General features: G+C 40.6%; 1 protein-coding gene across 2 annotated transcripts; it reads right to left on the minus strand.

Moving 5' to 3' along the window:
* Positions 1–1,501: 1,501 nt before the first annotated feature.
* On the minus strand, positions 1,502–25,746 carry LOC131257004 (uncharacterized). 2 transcript variants are annotated; one of them, XM_058258155.1, is made up of 3 exons: positions 25,032–25,744; positions 11,286–11,366; positions 1,502–2,342 (listed from the first exon to the last, which is right to left on the minus strand). In XM_058258155.1, exons 1-3 carry the CDS (start codon positions 25,411–25,413, stop codon positions 1,930–1,932), a joined length of 876 nt encoding a protein of 291 aa, XP_058114138.1. In that variant the 5' UTR covers positions 25,414–25,744; the 3' UTR covers positions 1,502–1,929. The 2 variants fall into 2 exon arrangements, with proteins under 2 accessions (XP_058114138.1, XP_058114147.1); XM_058258164.1 differs by lacking the exon at positions 11,286–11,366 and having other exon boundaries at positions 25,032–25,746.
* Between the last annotated feature and the right edge of the window lie 218 nt (positions 25,747–25,964).

Here is a 25,964-nt window from a genome sequence, read left to right on the forward strand (position 1 = left end):
GGATGGAACACCCACCATCGAAACCTTTACGAGGCGACAGAAGTTTTGGATCAAGCTTATATATATATATATGTCCACCTCATCACAGTTAGAATAGCCTTATGAACGGTTTAGATGGCATATAAACATCATGGTGGGCCGGGGATGGTTTCAGCCCATCCCCACTGTTGAGTTTTCGATCTACCTGATTTTTGGATCATGACCTAACATAAGCTGGAGAAACTGATGAACGGTACGAATTTCTCACACACATCTCCGTAAGCTCCAAGTAGCTTCTGTGGGCTGGGGGCACCAGCAATTCGCAGTGGATTTTTGCAGTCACTGGTGATAAAAAGTCGAGAATTGTGGACCCCAGTATAAGAGATCCTGTCCGTCCAACATTTGCACCCGAACATGATGATTACCCAAACTAGGAATAGAGCCAATCAGATTGTTGAAGGCTGGACGTGAAGTTGGATTTGTATATTGCTTTTTTATGGTGTGACCCACCTAATGATTGAATCCAGAATGTAGGTTTCCATATCTGGCTTAATAACCAAGTATAAGGATATCGGTTCAAGCATCCCACCCCAAACTTATATACAATGATCACAACTGTATTGGAGCCCACTAAATTGCTCAATCTAAATAATCCAATGGTCAGATCTAAACCAATGATCACATGTGGCTCACCTGATAGAAGTCTCACCGGATTTGTATGTGGCTTTTTTATGGTGTAGCCCACCTAATGATTGAATCCACCAGATTTTTGCTCATCTTATCGTCATGGTGGGGTGCACCTGTTAGAGGAAGTGGATGTCATACAAAGCAATGGAGCCCCACAGATCTCGAAATCACTGCTTTTTACAAGGAAATTAAATAAATGAGGCATTTTGAAAACTTTTCCCTACAAAAGCTTCCGCAATATTGCGGTGAAATCCCTATTTTTAAGGCCAAAAAATGTGCTTGAAAGAACGGTCCATTGTTTAAGTTGGCCCACCACTGGTAGTAGGTGATCAGTTAAAAAGGGCAAAATGGTTTTTAAAGGGGGATTACAACCGGTTATAGGTGATCCATTCACTTGTATTGTCTCAAAGAAAACAACTGTCATCATGAAATAGGATCCCAAATCCTGGTTATTTCAGACTGCCTCACAAAGGTGGGGCCCAAAGTTTAATGGTTCAGATTAATGTCCTTGTGCCCGCCATAAAAAGTTAAACTTGATACTCGTGCTTCATCTTAAGCTGTTTGAGTTAGACATCACCTACACCTTACTCATCAGGAACTCTGCCAGTCTGACACGTGTATGAGATACAGACCGTTTATATCTGGGACCTAGAGTGGATAGCATGCCTTCGTAAACATGGCCAGCCAAATGGACAATTAGAGCAAAATCCAACCAGCCGTTCCACATTCAAGGCCAAATGGACACCTACAGATCACTCACAGTAGGCCCCAGTAGAAGAACGGTTTGGATCTCATACAGAAAAGAGATGGAATGCTGAATACTTCAACTCAGATATAAGCAATTAACAGGATCCTTTCCTCATTAAGAAATTCCAAGAGATACCAGAACAGTGCCCATTACTCGTGTATGCTTATGGTTAGTAGATTCATCAGTACAAAAGGGTTGAGTAAAAGAGTGAAATCGGATGGATTTCAATGCTTACATACATTCCATGATTCCTTCCACATTTGGCAATTTTTCGGCAATTAGTAAACAAGTGTAAGTGGCTTCTTCTCTGGAAATTTTGAGTTTCTAGCCTGTGTAAGATCCCAGCCATTGGTACCCATTGGACCCACTTCATTTTACTCCAACAGAGAAACTAGTGGTTTTCATGATCCATGACTAAGCATGCTTATCCCCACCGTCACTTCTGGAAATCCGTCAGACACCCACAAGACTAAACCCAGGAAATAATTGATAAACCAGATGATGGAATGGATGGTTCACACTCGTTGATGGCTAGAATCAACTTGGATTGAATAAGCCTCCAGATAATCATCAGGCCCATCTTCTTCGTCTGAGGAGAGGAGGGACGACCCCATCCATGCCTTGAATCCCTCGTTCACCCGCCTCTCTATCTCAGGTGTCACTTCTGGGGGTGCCTCCAACATCTCCAGCCCGAGATTCCGGCCTGCAAAGTCACTTTCGTCGAGAATAACGGCTGCTTTTCTTCGCAGGAAGAAGGCAGTGCCCCCATACAGGATGACCAGGCCCCACGAAGCGATCTCATAGCACCAGAACAAGGCTGAAGAGCAGCTGCTCCCAAGCGTTAGGAGGCTGGAGCCGAGAAACATTGCGAGGAGAGCAAAAATAACAGCAAAGACTGTGTTGAGAATTGATAGGCAGCGGACACCTCCTGCACATCATCATATGAAAGAAGTTAAAATAACATAACAAGATGCAGTTTCAGTCATTGGAAAGGAGCAACAAACATGCATGTAGGTTTGAGATGATACAAGAGAATGGATCACCTACAACTGGTTGTAGGCCTCTTTTACAACCATTTTTCCCTTGGTACTGATCACCTCCCACCGTCATTCTTTTACAACCATTCATTGCCCTGGGACTGTGTTCTTCCGGTCTTTAATGTTCCTTGGGTCATGCCAAAGATGATGGAGGAGCTGTTCCTTTCGTGGCATGCAGGGGGTGGTCCCTATTCTAAAGACAAGTCGAAGTGGGGGATTGCCTTGCTTGCAGTGCAATGATCTGTTGGGTTGGAAACGAATTTGAATAGCAGCGACTCCTTGGCACTATTATAAGAAAGGTGCTTTTGTTAATCCAAGAATGGAACCCTCCTGTGGCTGGGTCTGTTTAGTTTTTCTTTTGTTTTTGCTGTTGTTGTCTTTGCCTTTTGGCTCTCTAATAAATTATCAATCTCAAAAAACATGTTGCTGAGTACCAAGGGCCTAGGCTGGCTCACTCAATTCATGAGCCAGCCGAGGACAATCTTCGCAACACATGAACAAGAGTGAGAAACATGTGAGTGAATTGATCCATTCATCAAGAGGTCCTGACTGGAAATCTGGCTAGTTTGTCATCATGTTGGCAAGTGGCAACGTGTATCGTAAAAGTTTGGCAGTAAAAATTACAATGACCAACATCATATGGTCCACACACAACATTACATGTATCCCGACTAATGTGTATAGCAGCCTGATTTTTTGGGCTGGGCATTTTTAAGCTGGGCCAGGCTTGATAAATAGCCTGGGGTTTTGTACACTTGTCACAAAGCAATTCTTGATCGCATTTGAGTTATCTTTAGAATCGAAACAAAAACAGAAAAGGTCCACAGCCAAGGTTCTGCATTCAATTCTCAAGAGCATCAACCTCTTCTTGTTGTGTATCCTGCCTGCATATAGCAAAGATTCCACGCTGGCAAGAAAAGGGAATGCGACAACTTTGTTTTTACAGTACTGCTCGATTAAGAAAAAAAATTGAAACAACCAAATACAGGATAATGAAGTCTCAGACGGTTCTGACTAAAATTTAAAAAATAATAATAAGTAAAAAAGCATGCATGCGCATGTAAATTTATGTATCCTCAAAATTAGTTCTCTGAATTGATTCATTGAGAGAGGTAAAGAATCATGCAGGCAATTCATGCAAGCATGTAATCAAACAGTGGGCTCCCTCATGTTCATCTCTTCAATAAATCACTCCGCTAAATTTCCACATTTCCCATAAAACCCAATTCTCTATCACTGGGTGACTAAAACCAATCCCCCATCTCTTCCTCAATGAATTAGTACAATTATTCATCTTCCTTTTTCTTTAACGAGTTCAATTTGGTTTAGGGTGTGTTTGGTTGCACCAAATATCATGATATTTCAGGATATTTTGCATCAAATTAGACTGATTAATCATGAAATATCGTGAAATTTCATGATATATGTTGCAACCAAAAGTACCCTTGACCAAGAAAAATGAGCTTTTTGCAAAAAAAATTTGAAGTATGTGTTCAAAATGTTAATGCAATTATTGAGTTCTCTTTTTTTTTTTTTCAAGAAAACAGTTTAAAACAAAATTATTCCCAACTACAATCCTTCCAACATGATTAGGCAACTGGCAACTTCTGAGAACTTGTGTGATCCGGCAAGTATGAAAAAAATAAAAAAGAAAGAAGGAAGAAGAAGATAGAAGCACAATAATAGCAGATCAACCTGGAATATGAATAATTATGTGATACAAGACTCCGAAAGAAATACAGCCATCCATGTAATCCATGAGACCCCAAGTCAGCAATGGGCCGGACTAGGCCCAGGCTGGGGTTGGCCCTATCTGGTCCTAGTCCCATAAGACCTGGCCCAGCCCTAATTGGGCTAAAAAGGCCTTGGCCCTAGCCATGGCCTACAGGGCTGGGCTCCAAGGCAAGCCCTGTAAGGAAAATAGTTAACGATAAAAGGTTTGAAAAAGTTCAATCCAAGAACTTTTGGAGGGTATCCCCTCCATCCACAACAAGACCCACAAAATACATGGTTTTTATCATGAAAACATGACCCTTAATCTAAAAGCGCTTTTAAACTACACATGTCTAATGGGAACTGCTCACAACTTGATGCATCGAGGCCATCCATCACATCAGATGGACCCACCTTGGTTATGGGGCTGGATGTAAAATGACCCATATTTGGTATATTTTGGCTATTTTGCCCCTGGCAAAGATATCTTCTGCAACGAAGACCAAGACCTGCGCCAATTAGGAGTCAATTGGTACACGTTGAAGGCTCTAAAAAGGTGAGGAGAAGACCAGAAAGGACGTGGGTGGAGATGGTAAGAAATCACTTGATGACCTATGGTCTAACTAAAGTTATGGCCCTTGATAGAGTGGAATAGGGGAAAAGGATTCATGTAGCAGACCCCAATTACTTGGGATAAGGCTTGGATAATGATGATGATGAATCTATTCAGTAGTTGTTATTTCCCTTTTTGGTTTGAAATTTAGATGTCAATCTCTTGGATATGATTTAGAACTAAAATTACCATGTGTAGATTTGAAAGATCTCTTTAGATCATTATCTTTTGTATTTAGGTATATGTAAAGACATTGAAGGGCATATGTATGAGATAGAGTTGATGAATATAAATTCAAACAGGAAGAGTAAGTTTTTAGAGAATCTCGGAAGAAAACCTTCAAAAATCAACCTCTTTGAATTGTGTGCCTTCTTTTTTTCTTTTTCCTTTCTTTTTTTCCTCCACTTATTTTCTTCTCATCCATCCTGCACCAAATTTGTATCAGATCAAGTTCATCCGTGAGCATATATGAGTCCAATGGCGGGTAACAAGAGGAACGTCTGGAGGACGTAAAACAAAGCTATGATCACATGGAGGGAACCGTCTGTGAGATTTTGGGTCGATTGCATATCTCCTCATGTGCAAGAAGGTGGCAGCAGCTTTGAAATCGGATGTAAGCAATTCCAACAATGTTCCGTTCAATCATGATCAGATGACCAAATCGAAGGATCGTGACTACACTTAAGATGTAAAACTTGAGATGCCATAGTTTTACAAAGAATATGAGAATTTCAAAGACAAACCAAATACTCATTAGAAGAAGTGTCTAAAGATCCAATAGATGGCGAGTTCGATTCCCCTACCCAAGATTACCCGATGCACATGGTTTGCAGGTGATTGCGTGTAGCTGCAAGGAATAGTCTCGCCTCAAAATGGGGCGGGGAAACCCTGACATCATCAAAAACAACAACAACCAAAAAAAGAAGAAGAAGAAGAAGAAGAAGATCCGATAGATTGTAGGGTTGAAAGTTGGGCGGGTTTGACCCGACCGACCCGACATTAGGTTGGGCTTGGGCAGCATGTATCGGGTTTGGTTTCAGGCTTGGGCCATACAAACACCAACCCGATAAAACTTGGGTTGGACTCAGGTTGAGGTCTCGGGTTGTCCAACCCAACCTGAACCCAATCAATAAGTTAAGTTCCTCATAAATTAATTATAATTGAGTGTGGATCGTCTATGTTGAAGGCACAGGAAATTCCAATGCCTTCGGGTTTCATTGGTCCACGTCGTTTCCAATGACCTAAGCTAACAAGATACGCCAGATTTCTCTCCCAAATAGATTGCTTGATACACAATACGACTTTTAAAAGTTGTCCTATATTTTAGCTTGTTTGTTTAGAAAAAATAAACTTCTTTACAATAAATAACTACATATATAATTAATAAAATTATAGGCACAAAAAATAAGATGTGTATTGAAAATATAAAAGACTAATATAATGATGAAAATATTAGCATATATCTACCTGGCCAACCCGACCGAGCCTACTTGGGTTGGGGCTTGGGTTGAGAATTCCTAACCTGAGGTTGGGTTGGGTTGGGTTGGGTTAGGGTTGAGGTATAGGAACCTTGGGTTGGGCTAGGGTTGAGCACCAACCCAACCCAACCCAACCCGCCCGACTTTCAACCCTAATAGATGGCGTGTTTTGTGAATGAGCCACAATGCAAGAAGATACACACAAAGTCCATTGGTGGATTGATAAATGAATCTATGAATGGATGAGTGAAATGATTATTTGATGGAACTGCCATTAGATAAACGGTTAGAATGGTAGAGGAGGAGATCATCATCTTGATTATCAAACTGTCGCATTCTACGGTGTACATCAAAGTTGACATGGACATGTTGATCACATCCCAGCCACAATCAGAGCATATAAATCAGAGTACAAAGATGTTAAGGACAACAACACCTCAAGAAGGAGCATATAGAGTTAACTCACAACTCCATTACAGCGGAAGTGGAAACCAGCACCTAGAAGATGGAGAGCACAAAGACGAAAGAGGTGGCGTGATCTACAGTGCCATGCCATCCAATATAAGTGGTGCCGATCCAACAAGTAAACCTTCACTGTCAACTTTCATCACCAAGGAAAACATGTTGCAAAGTCAGATCAATCCGATGAAATGCTAACAACTATCGAGGACGATCTCTTTCGAAGCCAAGGGAAATTGATGCACCCAGGCTATCCATCACCATCAGATGGAGACCCTTGGTTTTAGGGCTGGATGTTAAGCAACCCATACTTACTATAGATATTTTGGTTATTTTGAGAAGATCTTTAAAGATTGAGAATCTTTTTATGGATCCAAAAAAAATGTACCTTCCAGTAGTACTTATTTCCCTTTTTCAATTTGAAATTTAGAGGTTAATCTCTAGGACAAAATTTAGATCTAAAATTAGTGAAGTCTAGATTTGAAAGACCTCTTTAGGGACTGTTTGGATTCATGGAAAGGAAAGGAAAGGGAACATTGTTTCCCATGAAACTACCTTTCAGCTGTTTGTCAAGCCTTTTGTTTGTGGGAATTTGTGGGAAACACCAGTTCACACTTCCTATCTTTGATGGAAAACAAACAATTTGTTTTCCCACCTCCAACCCTAAGAAAGGCATTTTCCCATGATGGAAGGAAAATGAATTTCTTAAGTGTTAAACCCAAATGTGCCACCATCCATCTTCAAAGGCTCACATGTGCCAATGTGACGTAGCCACTATGCCACATGTGCCATACATGTGCCACCATCCATCTTCCCTTGCGGCCAACATGTGCAAAGCATCCCACATGTGGTAATGCACCACATGTGCGCCATCCATCTTCCCTTGCACCCCACGCGCTAATGTGCCACATGTACCAGTACCACCATTCATCTTCTCTTGCACCCCACATGCACCAATGTGCCATCATCCATCTTTAGTCACTCCATATGTGCCAATGTGCACAAGTGCTTGTCATATCTACCTTCAAGTACCCATATATGTCAAATGTGACAATGCATGACTTGTGGACAGGTACCACTGTACGCTTCAAGTACCTCACATATTCCATATGTCCCACAATTTAGCTTAAAGTGCCTCACATATGTTGTGTATGCCACATGTGCCACTATCCATCTTCAAGCATCCTACATGTGCCATGTGCTATCTTTTTTTCTTTCCTTTTTTTTTTTTGTGCCATGTGCTATCTGGCACATGCCAATGATTGCTATAAAAAAAATCCAATAAATTTTTTTGTTTTGCCAAACAACTAAATTTGGAAATATATCCTAAATTTCTTGAAATATCTTGTTGAAAAACAAAACAATGTTTCCTTTCCCATAGTTTCCTAGAAATACTGTTTCCTCTCCTATGCTTTCCACGAATCCAAACAGGCCCTTAGATCATCATCTTTTGTATCTAGGTATATATAAAGAGACCTCAAAGGCCAACTTTAGATAGAGAGAGAGAGAGACCTCCTAAGGCCACATGATTGAGATAGATGAATGTGTATTGGGATAGAAAGTGTGTTTTAGAGAATATACTGTTAAGAAGGGTGGAAATCAAAAAACGCTAAAGAAAAAATCCAACCTCTTTGAATTTTGTGTGTGTTTTGGCAAAATCCATTCTCCTCTTCTTATTTTCTCCTCATCCATCCTGCATCACAAGTGTCTTTAAACCATCTATTGTTTGTGTATAACAATCGCCCACTTGATGATTGGACCGAGCCAACAAGCCAGGCAGCGCCATTCATCATTAGCCCGGGCCCTACAGGCCCATCGCCACCCTTGAGAATTAAGCAATGTTTTCACAGAAGAGATATACCAGTAAAGGCAATTTTTCAAAGTGGTCAAAATCTTCACATTAAACTAAATCACAATATCTAAATCTGTCCTCCAAGGAACAAGCAAAATCTGACTTCCTTATAATCTTATCAGTAAAAGAATTTTATCAGTAGGGGTGGCAATCGACAATGCTAGGGCCAGGCCAGGTTGGCCCTGGCTCAGCCCAAGAAACCTAATGAACTATAGAGGTGCAGCCTAGGCCCTCAACCTAGAGGGCTAGGCTGGGCTAAGGCCAGGATAAGGGCCAACCTGCATCAACATCAGGTCAGGGCTGGCCCTATAAGTTAGAGAAAAGTTACATACATGCTACATCTACACTTGGTTTTGGTTTACAGTTGGCAAGTGCGCGTTCATGAATCATCATGCTCGTCCAAAGTATCGAGGTTTTTTGGTGGCACACCTATGCAAAATAAGATCATTCATCGGCCAAGTGTATGCCACACCCAATTATCCATCGTATGCATGGACTTAAATGAGTGCATCAATGTACAGTCCACTAATCTAAACTGGGGTCCACAATTTGGACAGTTTGTAACTGCTTGCATATCATCCAATATACTCTACCATAGCATTAAAGTTCTTTACATTACTATATATACACATCACACACTAGTATAAACTTTATCATCTACATTACTAATATCTATGTACTATGGAGTACACACTAGGGCAATGGGCCAGTCAGGCCAAGCTATTCATCCTTGGCCTTGGCCCCGCCCAGCCTGAACACGGGGGCCTAGAATTCAAGCCTAATCCCAGACCCTTCGGGGCCGGGGTCACCAGGGCTGGGCTGGGCAGCTCAGCCCCCTTGCCACCACTATTTATTAGGTTTTCCTTCAAAAATGATTTTATTATAGAAAGGCCTTAAGGCACTCACAACCCACAAACAGAAACAACTGGGGCATTACAAGAAAGCTTCAGCCAAATCCCTCTCAAAGTCATCTCTCCTAGATCCCGAGAATTCCTTTAAGGACAACACCTGAAAACTGACAAGGTGTAACTCTCTCTATCACATGGGGGGTTCAATTAGCTTTTACTGTTGAAAGTTCTTTTACTCCTTTGTTCCAGATGGCCTAAAAGAACTAATTATACCATGCATTTTATAACAGTTTCCTTAGTGCCCTCTAGGACTATACCTGCACGCTTCCATGGATGTTACCACAGAACCAGGCATCAACAGAACGCACTGAGCTGAACACCAGATGCAAAGGAGCAAAATCCGACATTCCTATTCCTTCATGTCCAACCTGGCACCATCAAGGCACACGATCAACTCTCCTCAGGAAATTGTATTTTAAGATGGTAAAATATCCATAGTCTATTGTACCCCCAAAGCAAAGGACATATCTTCAATTCCAACTTGCCTGCTGCATGTTTTCAAAGTTTGGAAGAACTCCAGTTGAACACTAGCTAAATCCGGCAGCAGTTCAGTATAAGCTGTCCTGTAGTCCTAAGAGAAAACCCCTTGATTGCCACAGGCACAATGGTCGTACTATTTGTGCCCAAATTCAGTTTCAACTCTGTCAAAAGCACACCAAATGGGACTGAAGTCAGTGGGGCTCAGCCCTGCGATTTTACATCTGATACAGGAAACACGGACAGACCAGATCGTTGGTTGGACTCGTTTGGACTGGCACACTGGCCATAAAAAGGGTTGGCTCACTTAGAAACTATGCTGAAGGAGTAACTGTTCAACCCATTCAGCTCAACCAGCCAACCATCTGAGTCAACCATTTTCTCCTGGTTGGACAGGACAGGTCAGAGGTCAACTGTTAATTTTTAACGAATAGAAGTTATATGAGCTGGGTAGGAGTTCGACCTATAACCTCCTGCTTAGAAGCACATGCACCAACTCTGTTACAGGTGCTTTTTGGCACAATACCTGTCATTTAATTTATTTATGCACTACAAGACGCCACAGGTCGGTGTGGTTGACTGGTTTGGACAAGACACCAACAAAAATGGATCGACATCTGATCCAGTTTTTGAAACATTGACTAGAACAATAGTACTCGTCCCTGTGGTACAACAGAAAGGAAAACCTTCAATTGAATAACTATAAAACAGCTGTCTATCGCCCTGCTTTGATCACATCTTGCAGGCAATGGGAGTTTATACCTACGTATATCACAATCAACTCCAATCAGAGACTCGCCCTCAACCATCATTCACTATTTACTACAGTGCAAGGTAAATATTTTCGACTAAACCAAAATATGGCAAAGAATAGCCTATGCCAAGATCTACATAAGTCAGTGAATTTCGAGAATTCCACATATAAATGGAAGTTCGAGCAATTGACATACATTGCACAGCATGAGGTTGCTAATTGTTGCATATATGACTTAACATAACTCGTATACTTATCAGTAGAGTTAGGGGAAGAGAAAGTAATATCATGTACTAGCAAAATGACCAAAATTATACCAGCAAGCAACACCGACAGGCACAGAAGCACAATGAAAGGGAAGGAAAGATATAAGAGAATCTGAAGGAAAGAATGCAATAGATGGTATTTCATGGAAATCCTACACAAATAGTTAATTAATGCATGTAAAGATTACGAGCAGTTGCAGTGACATGTTTTTAGTCATACATCCTGTCTAACCCAGACAAGATGTTCAATACATAGTAGATGCCATATCAGAAGAAAATGCCTATCTAGGTCAACATGCACATATGAAACGTACCCCTCTTTGAAGCGCAGTAATTATTTTCAACTACCTTCAGGCATCCATGTCTTATTGGAGCGGAATAAGCAACAGCAATTCCTGTGCCATACAAAACCATTAGAAAGCTGGAAATCTTGAACCTAGAGTGCCGCACAAACAAGAACAAGAAGCACCCACTAACAGTTATTTGTGTTTCAAGAAAATTATATAAAGCAAGAAGAGAAGATGAAGAAAGAATGAATTGCTAGGTTACAATATTGCAATCAGTAGTCATCATAAATGGATTATATTTCATTAACTGTAGAGTACAAGAAATTGGCAACAATTAACGTGTCATGATTACAAACTGCAGACAGGTTTTCACTAAGTGGTTTCCTTTTAGGACTTTTTCTTTATTAATAGAAAAATTGTCCCAACTATACAGTTAGATTTTTGTGATTTCAGCACAACAAATTTTACATGTTCTTTTTCATGTCAAATCTAGCATAAAATCAAAAATCTTAAGTTTATATTATTTTGCAACATATAAAATATGTATCCTGACCAATCTATACATGACCATTAAATTGCATAGAAACCAATAGGATACCTAGTATAAAAACATGGAGAAAGAAGAACTTAACCCCAGCTACAAGCCAGCCAAGTTCAAATGAACACTAAAAATTGGCACTTCCACTAGAGGGGAAAAAATAAAACCGACAAATGTAGGTCCAAGAGAGACTATACGGCTGAAAGAACTAATTAGTGTACTTTTTTTTCTTCTTTTTTTTTGGGGGCGGGGGTGGTTATGAAGTTATGCCTCATTAACAAGACACTACAGAGGTACAAAGATAGACGAGTTAAACACTACCCAACACTCGAGGGCACCCTTGATACACCATCTCAAGTTAATAAAATAGCATCCTTGTTAAGCTCTCTCATGATCATCATTCATCATCATGGCCTTGTCCCAGGCACCCAGCTATTCTAGGTCAGCCCTTGCTCATGATTTGATAAAAGAAATAAGCAATTCTTTTGGGACATCCAAAATATGGTTGGAGAGTAAACAAGTCTGTCAAGGCTCAAGCCTTTCTCAAAGCCGATTCCACCATCATCAGAGCGTTATCCCTTCTATTTGGGGTCAACTTTATGAATCCCGTTTCATCAAAAAAGATGCAAAACAGGAATTCTCAAAATTGCTTCGAAGAAGTTCAACAACCAGCAGCATAGATGACATCAATCTCCTTTACTGGGGCTTGGGAGTGGGTGGAGCACCTTTAACAAGCAGAGTCGCTAATTAACTACATCAAATGAATCAGCTTCTGCAACAAGAGAAATGGATGCAATAAGATACAATATATCATAAGCCAGTTAACAGAGCTCCTCCCCTAGCTTGATTGGTCTGTAAAACCAATTGAACCAAAATGACAGCCCTTCACCTTAATCAACATAACAAATGTCACCTATGACAAAGGCTTCAGACTCCCACATCGGCTACCATCAAAAACTGAGTTTAACAGTACCCTCCAAATGCCTCTTCCGCTTCATTAAACAATTAAGTCTTCCCCTCTAGTAGCACATTTTGTCAGCGCATTGCAACCTCTTACCAAGTTATAGACTCTAATGCCCCATAATGATTTCTTAACAATCGCCACAGAGATGATGCAATCAATATTTCTATAATCATCCCATCAGAAGCAATTTAAATCCTAAAGATCCTACCAGTCATGGTTTTAAGACTCAGACAGGCTTGATCCAGCTAGGATTGGGAGCTATCCGATCCGGTTCGATACCGCAAGTCACCCACAACTCGGGCAAGTCAAGCCGATTCAACCCTGAGTTGGGCGAGTTGTGACTCAACTGGATCATCAGCGAAAGACAGCTCTAGTAACAAAAGGACCAATGGATCTCTATCTCCGGAGGCTGCGATTAGGAAAGTGACTGCAGCTGAGGAGATGGAAGCCACCCTTAGGACAGGAAATCCAGGAAGCAAGTATCTCAAGACAAATGGATTGGAGAAGGGGGTAGCAACGCCGCCTACTTCTACAGGATGCCAAGTGCGACAATAAGAGCACATCGGATGTCCACTATCAAAAATCGTGGTGAGATCTTCACTAGCAAAAATGAGATATGCTATATATTTATTTAATTTTCTCAGTCTGCCTTCTTATTATGTCTGATGGAATTTCTCCTGAGGAAGCTGAGGATCTAGAATATGAATTCACAAGAAAGTTCTCATTGCTATCTCTGAAGCCAAGAGGTATAGGACTCCTGGGCCTGATGGATTCCCTCTGGCCTTTTTTTCATTCTTGCTAGGATACAATTAAAGCTGACCTGATGGTGGTATTCCAGGAGTTTCTCAATGAGGTGGTCATCAGCAAGTCATTGGGTTCTTCTTGTCCCTCATCCCAAAGAAAGATGGTGCTGAGACCATGGCCGATTTCAAGCCTATTAGCCTTAGCGTGCATAAGATCAGAGTCAAGGTTATGCCGTGTGATTAACATTGTTACCACTGGATACCAAAGTGCCTTTGGCCCAGGAGATCAATCATGGATGGGCCATTCATCACCAACAAAATCAATGATGAATACATCAGGAAGGGGCTGAAGGGATTTCCCCTTAACATTGATCTAGTAAGGGCTTATGAATTGGAAATTCTCGATATACTTGTTGGGTAGGATGGGATTTGGCATGAAGTGGCCACCCTAGGTTCATGCTTGCATTTCTTCTCCTTGGTTTTCATTGTTAATCAATGGGACTTTGAAGGGCCTCTTCAAGGACCAGCGTGAGATCACACTGGGAGACCTTTTCTCCCCCCTTTTATTCTCCACAATTGCAGAAGCCTTGTCAAGAATATTTGGACCCAGAGCCTTAGGAGGATATCATCAGAATGAATGATGGTGGGAAACAGTAGCATCTCTCATCTATTGTATGCAAATGACACCCTTTCGTTTGGGATGGTACAGTCAGTGATGCTCGAAGTTTTAGGGCTATCCTTCTTTGTTTTGAAGCGGTATGTGTACTAACTACTAAGAGTGAATTTGTTCAAAAGTAGTGTGATTGGGCTAAATCTTGACCATGGGCAGTCAAAGACTCAAAGCCTAGTGCGCAGGAGATCGGGTGCATGGTGGCCTCCTTCAAATCATCAAGGCATTTCACTTTCTATTGTCAGGCCAGGGCATGGTGTTTGGAAAGGTGAGATTGAAAGATACGATTGAAAAGATATCCAGTGATATCCAATGAAAGAAGCAGCAAAGAATCCAGGCCATCCAGAAACGTGTTTTGTGGAACGACTGTGGAAAGTTGCATAAATTTCATGTGATGGCTTGGAAAGAGTTACGTGTGCCTAGAAGAGCAGCTGGCCTGGGCCTTAGAGACATCAGGACATTTAATTTGGCGATGTTGGGCAAATGCTGGTGGAGATTGGGGGGTGTAGAGGCATCACTTATCAGAAAGGTCTTCGAATTCAGAGTTGCTATTAAATGGGTAGGATGTGATCATGTGAACCTTGCATCTTGCACTACGGGATCTCATATTTGGAGAGCAGGGACTCTTTCTACTACAACCACTTCAGATTTAGGGTCAGCAATGGGAGTAATCTAAGCTTTTGGGAAGACGTAAGGTGTTCATATGTCCCATTGTACAGGAGGTTTGTCAGCCTGTATGCATTGGCAGATAGGTTTTGCACCTTCTTGGAGGAAAGGTAGCAAGGTTTCCCTCATTTCACTGAAATCTTAAGGACAATGAAATAGCCAGTTTGGCGAAACTCCATGAGCAGCTTATGTTAATGTTCCATCTTGCCATGGAAATCTCAGGTGGGACCACTGCAGATCTGCGGCTTTTGGGAACATCTAGGCCATTGCTACTTTGTGGAAGGCCAGAGCCTTCTTCTGGATTGCTTGCTTAGGACAGATCTTGAACATTGATCTTCTCGAAAAAGGGGCATGGCGATGCCAAATATGTGTCCCTTATTTGTACTAATGAGGAATGTGTGAACCACCTTATTCACTGCAACTTTGCTAGGGCTGTCGGGGCAGGCATCCTCTCAAAATTCAGCTTACTATGGGTTTTCCGAATCTGTTTTGGAGCTATTTGGTGTTGTCAGCTGCAGCTTGGGGTTCGTTGGGTAGAATTTTGTGGAGCATGTCAGTGCATGCAATAATGTGGGCAATCTGGATCAAGAGAAATTCTAAGATCCTCAAACACAAGACTTCCAATGCAAGTGCTGGTCTCTCCCTTATTCAGGCTTAGGTTAAGGTTATTCCCAAGCTAAGAGGTTTTCTTCATAAAATGATGGTCTCGAATTGGATTGAGGTCCTTAACTGCAACTAGAGAAGTCCAAAAAATATAGTGGCTTAGAAAGGGCCCCCAATTGGTTTCATAAAGATCAATCTCGATGTCTCTTAGGAATCCCGGGATGGCTAGTGATGCAATCGCATCCCATTCCACATGTGTGCACAAGAAAAGGCCCACTTTCCTTTTTAGATTGTTTCAAGTTTCCTTTTTTATATTTTTATGTTAGGAAATATATCGTTATGTTAAGAAATACATGTTATTAGATTTTTCTGTTTTATAGGTTTCCTATTTCTGTTAAGAAATCCCTCTAATGCTAGCAAACAATTATATTTTTAGACCCTCTAGATTATGCTAGGGATTCTTTTTCAAAAAGAAAGAGCCTTATAAGCCTCTCCTTGTAAATAAGGCACAAACCATATGAAATAATATAGATTAATAACATTGTTCTTTGAGCAAAATTTCATTGTTTCCCTACAGTAGTAGTGTTGTGGGGAGTTACGATCTCTAGTACAAGACTAGAGGGTTGTTGAGTTTGCTCATAGTCATTACATCTTTTCTCTACTTGCTACATGTGAATCTTCCCACGCCTGTGTGATTTGAACATAAAGCTAGTAGGCTAGTAGCCTAGTACACTGAATTTCATTGCAAATAGTTTCTTCTTGATCTAGTTGCATTAATCAGGATTAGCAGCATTGTTCAAGATGAAATAGGCGTACCTCTAGGGGTGGTGAAACCTGGTTATTGAGTCAATATATTCTCGACACCCAAATCATAAAGAGATGAACGCATATGCACTCACAAGAAATACTTGAGTTAAGAGGGAGAAATAACTTTATTGATATTCAAACTTCTTCTCTTACAATACTTTAAAAAACTCACAAATCAAAAAATGCAGAATGCCCACCTCCTACACTACCACCCCTTTTTAGAACCCAAAGACAATCCCTATGAATCTTCAATGAAAATCCCCCAACAATTAGATTGATTTCAAATCAATCTTCTATAATTTAGTTAAGAAAATAAAAATCCCACCAACAAATATTTTGTCTAAAATAGCAAAAACAAATCTACTAAATATCCCCAAAATCTTCAACCATATCTTCTACATTAATCCACTATCTTCTACAAATGGTAAATGTAATCTCTGATATTTGGGCCCCCAATCTTGCCACAACAGCCCAAAATCAGCTCATGTTGGACCCTACGACAGCCATTGGGGGCCTACATCATTCCCCCCAAGTTGAAAAGAACTCAACTCCAGCGAGTTGGATGCTTTATACTGGTAGAGTTCTAGATCCAATCTTTTAAATTTGCAGCCCGCAATCCATGTGCATTTAAAAGGAGCTTGGTTTTCCATTTCACCAAGTATTGCTAGTATTGGGCCCGTTGAGTATTAGTAGCCTTCATGCACAACACTTGTTGAACTTCTTTTTCTTCAAGAGTAGTTTATCCATATTGACAATGACTTCATCTTGCACGTTAGGCAACTCGCCATGGTACTCATACAAATCTACCACATTGAAAATCAGTGAGATATCGTAATCATCTGGCAACACGTTCCCATAGGCATTGTCTCCAAACTTCTTCTTGACTCGAGATCGGTGTGATAATAGTAATGAACTTCTGGATAAATTTTTGATAAAATGCCGTGAAGCCGTGGAAAGAACAAACTACCCAAAGGGTTTGTGGGGAAAGCCACTACGTAATGGCCTTGATTTTCTCCCGGTCAACCTTAATCCCTTCTACAAACACAAATACCCCAAAAACACAACATTGTCGACAAGGAAATAGCACTTTTTTCAAGTTAACAAATAGTAACTCCCTCTATAGGACATCAAATACTTTCCATGGACATCAAATACTTTCCATAAGTGCGCAAGGTAAACAGATGAATCAGGATTAAAAATAAGAATATCATCAAAATAAACAACTAAGAACTTACCCATGAGGGTTCATCACTCATCAGCCTAATGAAAGTACTCGGCGCGTTTGGAATGCCAAACAGCATCACAAGTCACCCGTACAACCCATCTTGAGTCTTAAACACGGTATTCCACTCGTCCTTGGGCCAGAGAAGCCTGACAATATCTGCTCCTGAGGTCAATCTTCCAAAATATCTTCACTCCATGCAATATATCTAACATATCACTCGATCATAGAATAGGAAACCGGTACTTGATAATAACCCGACAAATCGCAAGACTGTCTACAAACATCTTACAAGGTCCATCATTCTTAAGGGTTAATAATGCAGGAAAAGCACATGGTGACATGCTTTCCTAAATTAAACCTTTTTAAGAAACTCAAAAATTTGTCGATGGCACGCAGCATGTTCAACTAGACTCATTCAACAGTATGCAATATTCGGTATGCTCAAACCCCGCACTAAATCAATATGGTGTTGAATGTTCCTTATGGGAGGAAGTTTAACTGGGAGTTCTTCGGGGCACTAAGTCTTCACATTCACAAATGAGCTCTTGTATGGAAGGCAAAACATCTTACTATTTTTGTCTCCTTCAGGAACCAAGACATTAAATTATGCCAATCTCCTTGCTTTCCTCTTCAAACTTTTTTTTTTTTGGGAAGACACGGGGTGTCCCCACCTCTTTTTTGAAGTGAGACTAATCCCCGCGGATACATTGAGCGATTTTTTACCCCCATCTTTATCAAATTTGGGAGTTGGAAGATGTTTCATTGGGTGCAATGTGATATTAACACTATCGTTGATGAAGGAATATGGGTTAACCCAAGTCAAATGCATCATACCTCAATCCCACAGCCACAATCTACCCAACAAAATGTGGCATGCATCCATGGAGACCACATTACATCATACCACATCCTTGTACTTAGATCCAATATAGAAGGAAACTAAGCACTTGTAATTAACAAAAACTTCTCCCTATTTCTTGAACCAATGAATATGGTAAATGTTTATGCTCTTTGAGTTTTAATTTATCCATCATTCTTGTGAAACAATGCTCTCACTACTTCCCCCTGTCTCCCAAAATCATGCATTTCTTCACACATGATGTGGGAATGATGTGAGAGTGATGAGAAAGATATTAGGAAATTTTACCAAAATAGCCCCATGATCTGGTTAGTGCATATTTTTAACCTTCCTTTTCACATCTTTATTTGTTTGGCCCTCTAACACCTTTTTTGCATTTTTTAGGGACAAAAATGCCCCTCGCATCAAGTCTTACGCCCAATAGGTGGTTACATGCGGGAGAAGTTAACGGGCCCCATATTGATGTATGACGTGGGCCCCTGTAACCATGATTAGGTAAATTCTACAAGAAATTCAATCTACTCGTAATGTCGTACAAGAATGGACGAAAGTAAAACAGTAATTTCAGGCTGATCCAAGCCCTCTGTGGCCCACGAGTAATAACGGTGGGCTTTCAATACCAACTCTTTCATGTGGTGTGGTCCACCCTTGTTGTGGATATCTTTCGTTCTTGTGCCATTGCCCTTAAAATTTAAAACTAAAACCATTGGACGCCATGGATTTGACACACCTTAAAGTGGGCCCCAAAAACGATGTCCAAAGACCGTTTAATAAGGCCTAACTCCATGGAGAGGACCCCGTTTAGAATTTTTTAATTTTTTAAATATGAAAATTGAAACCCTTCTTCTTCCAAGCTACCTTCGTGGGACCCACCACCACTCTCTGGCCAACTCTTCTTTGGTGTTCCATTCTCTAGTGTAGACCCCTCCAACATTCTCTTTGGCCGGGAAAAAAAAAAAACTATCTTTTTTTACTCTCCGATAACTACTCTTTGGAAAAATGGCAGCCACAAGTAAGGAGAAAGATAGTTTTATGGTTTTTTGTGTTTTTTCGTGTACTATCCAGTTTGCTTATGGGGAGAAAGGAGCATTGTAAGGAGATAAATGTTTGTTTTTATCATTCAGAGAAGGGATCATTGTAAGGGTTTGACATTATAAGGGTCGAGATCGTCATAAAGAACACAAGAAAGGAAATAGATGTTTTTTTTGTGTTTGTTTTTGTTGAACAACCACGACCCGTTTCACAAAACAACTACAACCTGTTCCAAATGACAACCACAATCCAGATCCACTTGACAACTGTGATCACTTTCCACATGACAACAGCAACCCTAACCACATGACAACCACAATACCTATTATTTTAATTACTTTTATTTTTTCTATTCTATTTTAATTTTTTTTAGATGTTAATACTTCCTCTACATGCATTGCAAAATCAAAAATATCAAAAATTATTGGTCCGTACTTGGATTACAAGAATGCACAAGTATCGACGAAGTGTTCCATTCAATTTTTAAAGGACCTAAAAGACGATTTTGGCAAGGGCAGTATTCGGAGAGAGTTGTTTAAGAAAACATGCTTTGGGTTTTCATTGGATTTCAATGAAGCACAATAGTGATTTCATGATCATGATCCATTGTCTTATGCAAAGACACATTGGTGACCTGAGATTTGAAATGCAAGGCACCATTTTGCCATTCATGAAAATGGACTTCGCCTTGATAATGGGCCCAAGGTCTGGACCCTATATCCCGCTGCAAGCTGATTGGGGGTAGGAAAGGAAAGGGGATTAGGGAGAAATATTTGTATCAGGCAGTTGTTTTGAAGACGGATTTATTAGTAGCCTTCCGATCACTTCATGGGTCAGACATAAGGATGCAGACAAGATGGCACTACTCCTGTGTGTCGAAATGCAAGTCATAGGATCTCCTGGTAAGAAAGGTTGTATAAATACGTAAAGTTAGTAAATTATTTAGAAAAGTTTAATAGGTACCCTTAGGGCTTTGTGGCGTACCGATAGTTAAAGGAAACGGTTAATTCTGCAATAAAGGATCACCATCCCAAAACATACAACATGTGTAGATGCTCATTTGCCCTATACATATTTATTGTTGTCTTATTTCACATTCATTTTGTTTCCATTATAATATTCCTTATTTGTCATAACTAATGTGTAATACATCTTTTCTTCGTGCAATAGATGTGACCATATGAGTGATTCCCCAAGCTATCCAACAGTGATGGTTGGGCCGTGAGAAAGGTTCCCCCAAATTTTGTTTCCCCAAGCTATCCGATAGTCATGTGACAAAACAGGCTGTCATTGTCATGTAGAACAGGTTGTGGTAGTCATGTAGAACGAGTCGTGGTTGTCACGTGGAACAAGTCGTGGTTGTCAAGTGGAACAGGTCGTAGTTGTCAAGTGTAATGGGTCGTGGTTGTCATGTGCAACGGGCCACGATTGATTCAAAGTTGGCACCAAGAAGATTTACAATTTTTTCAATATGTTTGCAATACAAATCCTATAAAACAGGTTACAGCTATCTATCTTCTTACTTCTTATGTTGATATTGTAGACGTAAGGTCAGTGAACAGTCAGACAGAAAAGAGAAGACTCTAACGGTCTCTTTTTTTTCGAAAAGAACGCCGGAGAATGGAATGGTCGGAGAGTAGTGGTGGATCCCACCAAGGAAACTTCGAAGGAAGAAGGGTTTCAGTCGGTTTCCCTCTTTGAAAAATCCAAAACTTCCAAATGGGTCATTTTCACGGAGTTGGGCCCTACTAATAGGTTTTCAGACACCTTTTGCGAGGCCCACCATGAGGTATGTGTCAAATTCACACCATCTAGTGGTTTTGATTTTTAATTTAAGGGCATAGGCCCAAGAATGAGGCATATCCACAGCAAAGGTAGACCACACCACAGGAAAGAGTTGGAATCGAACACACCATTATCACTTATTATGGGCAACAGAAGGTTGAAATTACTATTTTTCCTTCGTCCATAGATGTACGACATTATGAACGGATTGGAGCTCCTGAAGAGTAGGCTCAATCATGATTGCAAGAGCCCACATCATACATCAGCATGGACCCTTCAACTTCCCCCACATAAAACTGCTCATACGGGTGCGAGGCTCAATGTCAAGGTTATTTTCATCCCTGGAAAATGCAAAAAGGTGTCATAGGGCCACAAATAAAAAAATAAATATTTGAAAAGGAATGATGAAAAGGTGCATCAACCAAACCATAGGGCTACTATGGTAACAATCCCAAGATATTATGTGACAACCACCGCCCTCCTCAATCACCTGAGGCATCGACAACATAGCCCATTGGATAACCAACTAATCACCCCTATCACCATATACATCTACTAAATTTGCCCGGTCCTCATATGCAAGTTCATCATATTCCATGACGTCGACTTTCATAAAGTCGGAAGTGCAACATATTCTCCTTCCTCAGCCAAATTCAATTTAAAATGGATTTAAGACCATTGAAAAGAGTGATGGCCCAATTGTCCACATTTAAAGCATACAAAAGGAGTTGTTTTGCCACGTCTTGGGTGCACTAGCCCATTGTCCATAACAACCACCCTGGGGTTGGGGTTTGGCTTAATTGTTGGAGGTTGGCCCATCATCCCTTGACTTATGAGAGGCCATATGGTTGCCTTACGTGGAATCTCAGCTTGCTACCCCATCATTGATGACAATCCTCATGGGGCACCAGATAGTCTCCCAAGTCCCCCATTGCCTATCTCATCGGCTTTTAATGCAAGTGTATATGCATCGAACACCTTGAATACATCTTTAAAAGCCAAGTCACTTCTTATATCTGGTTAAGATATCTAGAAATCTTTTGGTCTTCATAATTATGAAGCCTTATCCGTGAATGCCAAGGTATGGAGCTCTTCGCTGTATTCATTTACCAATTTGTTCCCTTGACATAGATTGCAACATCATTGATAGAGGTCACGAGCATGAGTCATGGGTACGATATTCCTTTTAAACTTCTTTTTCATCTTTTCGCAAGAATTTGCTTTCTCCTTAGCAGTTAGCTTGACAGATTCTTTCGGCTCGAAGATTACCCCACCATCCTAATAGGTGACCAAAAACTTTATTGCTACAAAATTTAACTTTCCATTGCCTGTAATTTCCTTATACTTAAACACCTTTTTTTCCCATTGTACTTAGCCAATCAATGAATTCGTCAACACATAAATGACCGCGAAATTCCAAAATTTTCTATCTTGATTTCGAGTTCTCTATCACATTCCAACAATCAAGAGATTTGATCCTTGGTATCTTCATCAGCCGCAGCTACCCGTTGTTGGTTAGGACCTCGACGGAGATCTTCCCCTACATGTCCCCATGTTCCAACCTCGGTCTCAAAATTCCCTCCATACCAGAGCTCCCCCACTTGACTAGTGAGATTGCCCACCATGTGCGTGAGTCGGTCTACTCATTTGTGAGCGCACGACTTGGGTTACTTACGTAAACTCTTCTTATATCACCCCTTTAGAAGCCATTAAGAGATAATGCAAAGTTTTTTTTTTTAACCTCAATTGTTACCCACTTTAATACAAAAATGGTGCAACTCAATTATCAAGTTAATGCGATCTCAACACCCAAATAGCAAAGAAACGAACACATATATGCTCACAATAAATATTTGAGAACAGAGGAAGAACTTTATTGATATTCAAACTTATTCTCTCACAATATTTAAGAAAACTTACAACTCAAAAATGAAAAATGCCTAACTTCTACACCACCTCCTCTTTCATCAACCTTAAAGAAATCCCATGAATCTTTAATGAAAATCTTCCAACTATTAGATTGACCTAAAATCAATCTTAAGTTCAAATCAATCTTTAATTTATTTAAGAAAATAATCCACCAACAAAGATTTGGCCTAAAATAGCAAGAACAAATCTACCAAATAGGCCAATCTCCAATCATATCTTCCATATTAGCCACCCTATCTTCTGCAAATGGCAAACGTGATCTTTGACATTTAGCCCCCAAATCTAGCCCAGAAACAGCAGATGTTGGGCGGCTAGGCCCTATAGTGGGCCATGGGCCTACCTCAAAGGGAGTTCTTAGGAGCCCTTGGCATTAAAGACTTAAAATATGCTATAGCAGTGGTGCTATCACAAGCTATCAAACTGGCAGTTAATAAAAGATTTCCTTCCAGTTGTCACTTAAGGAGATTCTGAAAATGTGATTTCATGGGGAAGCCTAGATTATAATTGGTGCATTGTAGACCTAGTGGAGGAAGTTCAGGACCTTAGTTAGAATTGTCCGATTAGCTTCTTGCCAACTGTTCCTAGAGACATGATGAAGCTGAACGTCTTAGCTTACTGCAATCAAGGGCAATGCTTATATGAATGTTGGTATTTTCTTTTTCTTTTTCCTCTCCCTGCTTGTTTTACTTTTAGGGAAATTCCAGTTGTAATTTGTTTATATTTTCTTTGTTTTGCTTGGATTGCTACATGCCCTTCTCTATTCTTCTTCTTTGTGAAATAAAATTTCATTACCAATCAAAAACAAAAAGCAAGAGGACCCATGGGTCATCCACAACCAACTCTAGCACCTTCATAGGAAAGACCCGAGATGGCAAATAGATTAAGGAAACAATAGAACCATCTTGTTACCTCAGAATGAATGAACAGATTATCCACAGTTTCCCAACACAGCACATTAGCCTATATTCAGAACCATGTGCTTCTATGTTGAAGACATTCAAATCTTAAAACCTTCTCAGCATCGTTCTCCAACCAAAAACCTCTGCTAGAGGGGTGATGGTCCTCAGACTCATTCATGGTTGAAGTAGAACCATTCCCCTTGGTCCATGCTCCAAAGGACAAGGCTAAAAATCAACCCAAGTGATTCCATCTTCAAACTCTACTATAAATCCATCCATCTCGGAAAATAAACCTCCTCAAGCATTCCAAAGATACACAACTTATAAGAGCTAGACAATTTCCTACACTCACAAATCCCTTTTGTAATTTTCCCCTGATTATTAAAAATGGAATTACTGAGTTAATAAATACTCTTTTATGTTTCATCATCATTTATGCTTCAAATCTTTAGATTTCTTTGCCTGAAACCAACTCTTAAAATCCAAGCAGAATTTTTTCACATAAAGGAATTTGGATATGATATCATCGATTAGGGATTTGCTAATTGCACACTCATGTAGCAGCCCCTGCCATTCCACACTCAGGCACAATTCCAATATACAACACGTGTGAGATATCTGAACTTTCCAACAGGTGGGTGCACTGTTTAGATATTGTAGCGTAAAAACAGAGCATTTCGCACTCAGGTGAGCCACAGCAATGAAAATAAATGGACAGCCAGAAAAAATTTGTTGTAACTGTCAGTTTACTTTGTACATTGTGGCTCACCAGAGTGCAGCAGGCTTATTTGAAGCAGAAGATCTACGCATTGCTTCCAACCAGATGAACAGCTCAGACATTGTAAACTGCTTCATATCGGGATTTGTGTGCCAGGGCTCCATACACGTGTGGAACTAGCAAAACCCTCATTGACTGATTCGAATTCTCACTCTCTTTCTTTTTTTTCATAGGTGTTTTGAATTTTTATATCAAACTAAGAAAAAGATCTTATACGATTATGACACTAGGGTAAAAAATGAAAGAAAGAACCAGAAAAACTCCAAGACCCTCACCTGCAAAAAGGTAAACCACCGATGCAAAGAAGACGATTGCTGACGGCACAAACACAACCATCCAGTAGTAGTCCGCTGCCTCCTCCTCTGTCAGATAAAATGCACCTGGAAACCGATCCGGGTCCCGGGTGGCATTCATCGGCAGCGCTGCCTGGATCCGGCGATCCCCGGTATGGCAGAAGCTACGGCTCCCATCATCCGCAGGGAAGACAATCTTCAAGCTGGCGAAAGCAGATACAATGACAGCGAACCAGACGACCGTGACAAAGAACATGAGAAGCGGTCTCTGGAGACGCCCCCACGCCTTCTCCTCTTCGCGGAGGCTCTCATACTCATGCTTCGGCATGAAAGCCTGGCGGAGAGCGTCGCCTATGATCGCCATCAGAGAGGAGATCAAAATGTAGAGAGGAATCTAGGGCTTCCGTAACAGATCTAACCAAACCCTAACCTTAATCTCTGGTGTTTGGGACATTGAAAGCAGAAAGGAGAAAAAGGTTTAAAACCCTAATCTCATTACCCGCTTTAATCCAACGCTAACCCTAGATTCTGGTTTTGCAGAGATCAGACCCTTCTTCCTTTGGTTTTCCGAGAGAGAGAGAGAGAGAGTTCTCGTTGTTTTCAGCAGTTATTTTCTGGCTTTGGTTCTCGACTGGTTGGTGACTGACGAACAAGCTGTAACCGATTTGGCGGGTTTTTCCGGGGAGGAGGTGTGTACTTTACGCGAAGGGCGCATCGTAGCATCGTAGTTATCAAGCATGTTGAAAGAATAGTACATGAACGACTATCCATGCGCGTGCGCGTGCGCTTACTAACTGGACACGTGTCCATAACTTAACTCGATCTAAACCGTTCAAATTGTTTTACGAACGTTTTTTGAGAATATTTCATTTATCTTTTTTACTTAATTTTTTCTATTAATTTCTTACCGTTGAC

Source organism: Magnolia sinica, chromosome 1, assembly GCF_029962835.1.
Source record: "Magnolia sinica isolate HGM2019 chromosome 1, MsV1, whole genome shotgun sequence".
NCBI classification, from domain to species: Eukaryota; Viridiplantae; Streptophyta; class Magnoliopsida; order Magnoliales; family Magnoliaceae; genus Magnolia; species Magnolia sinica.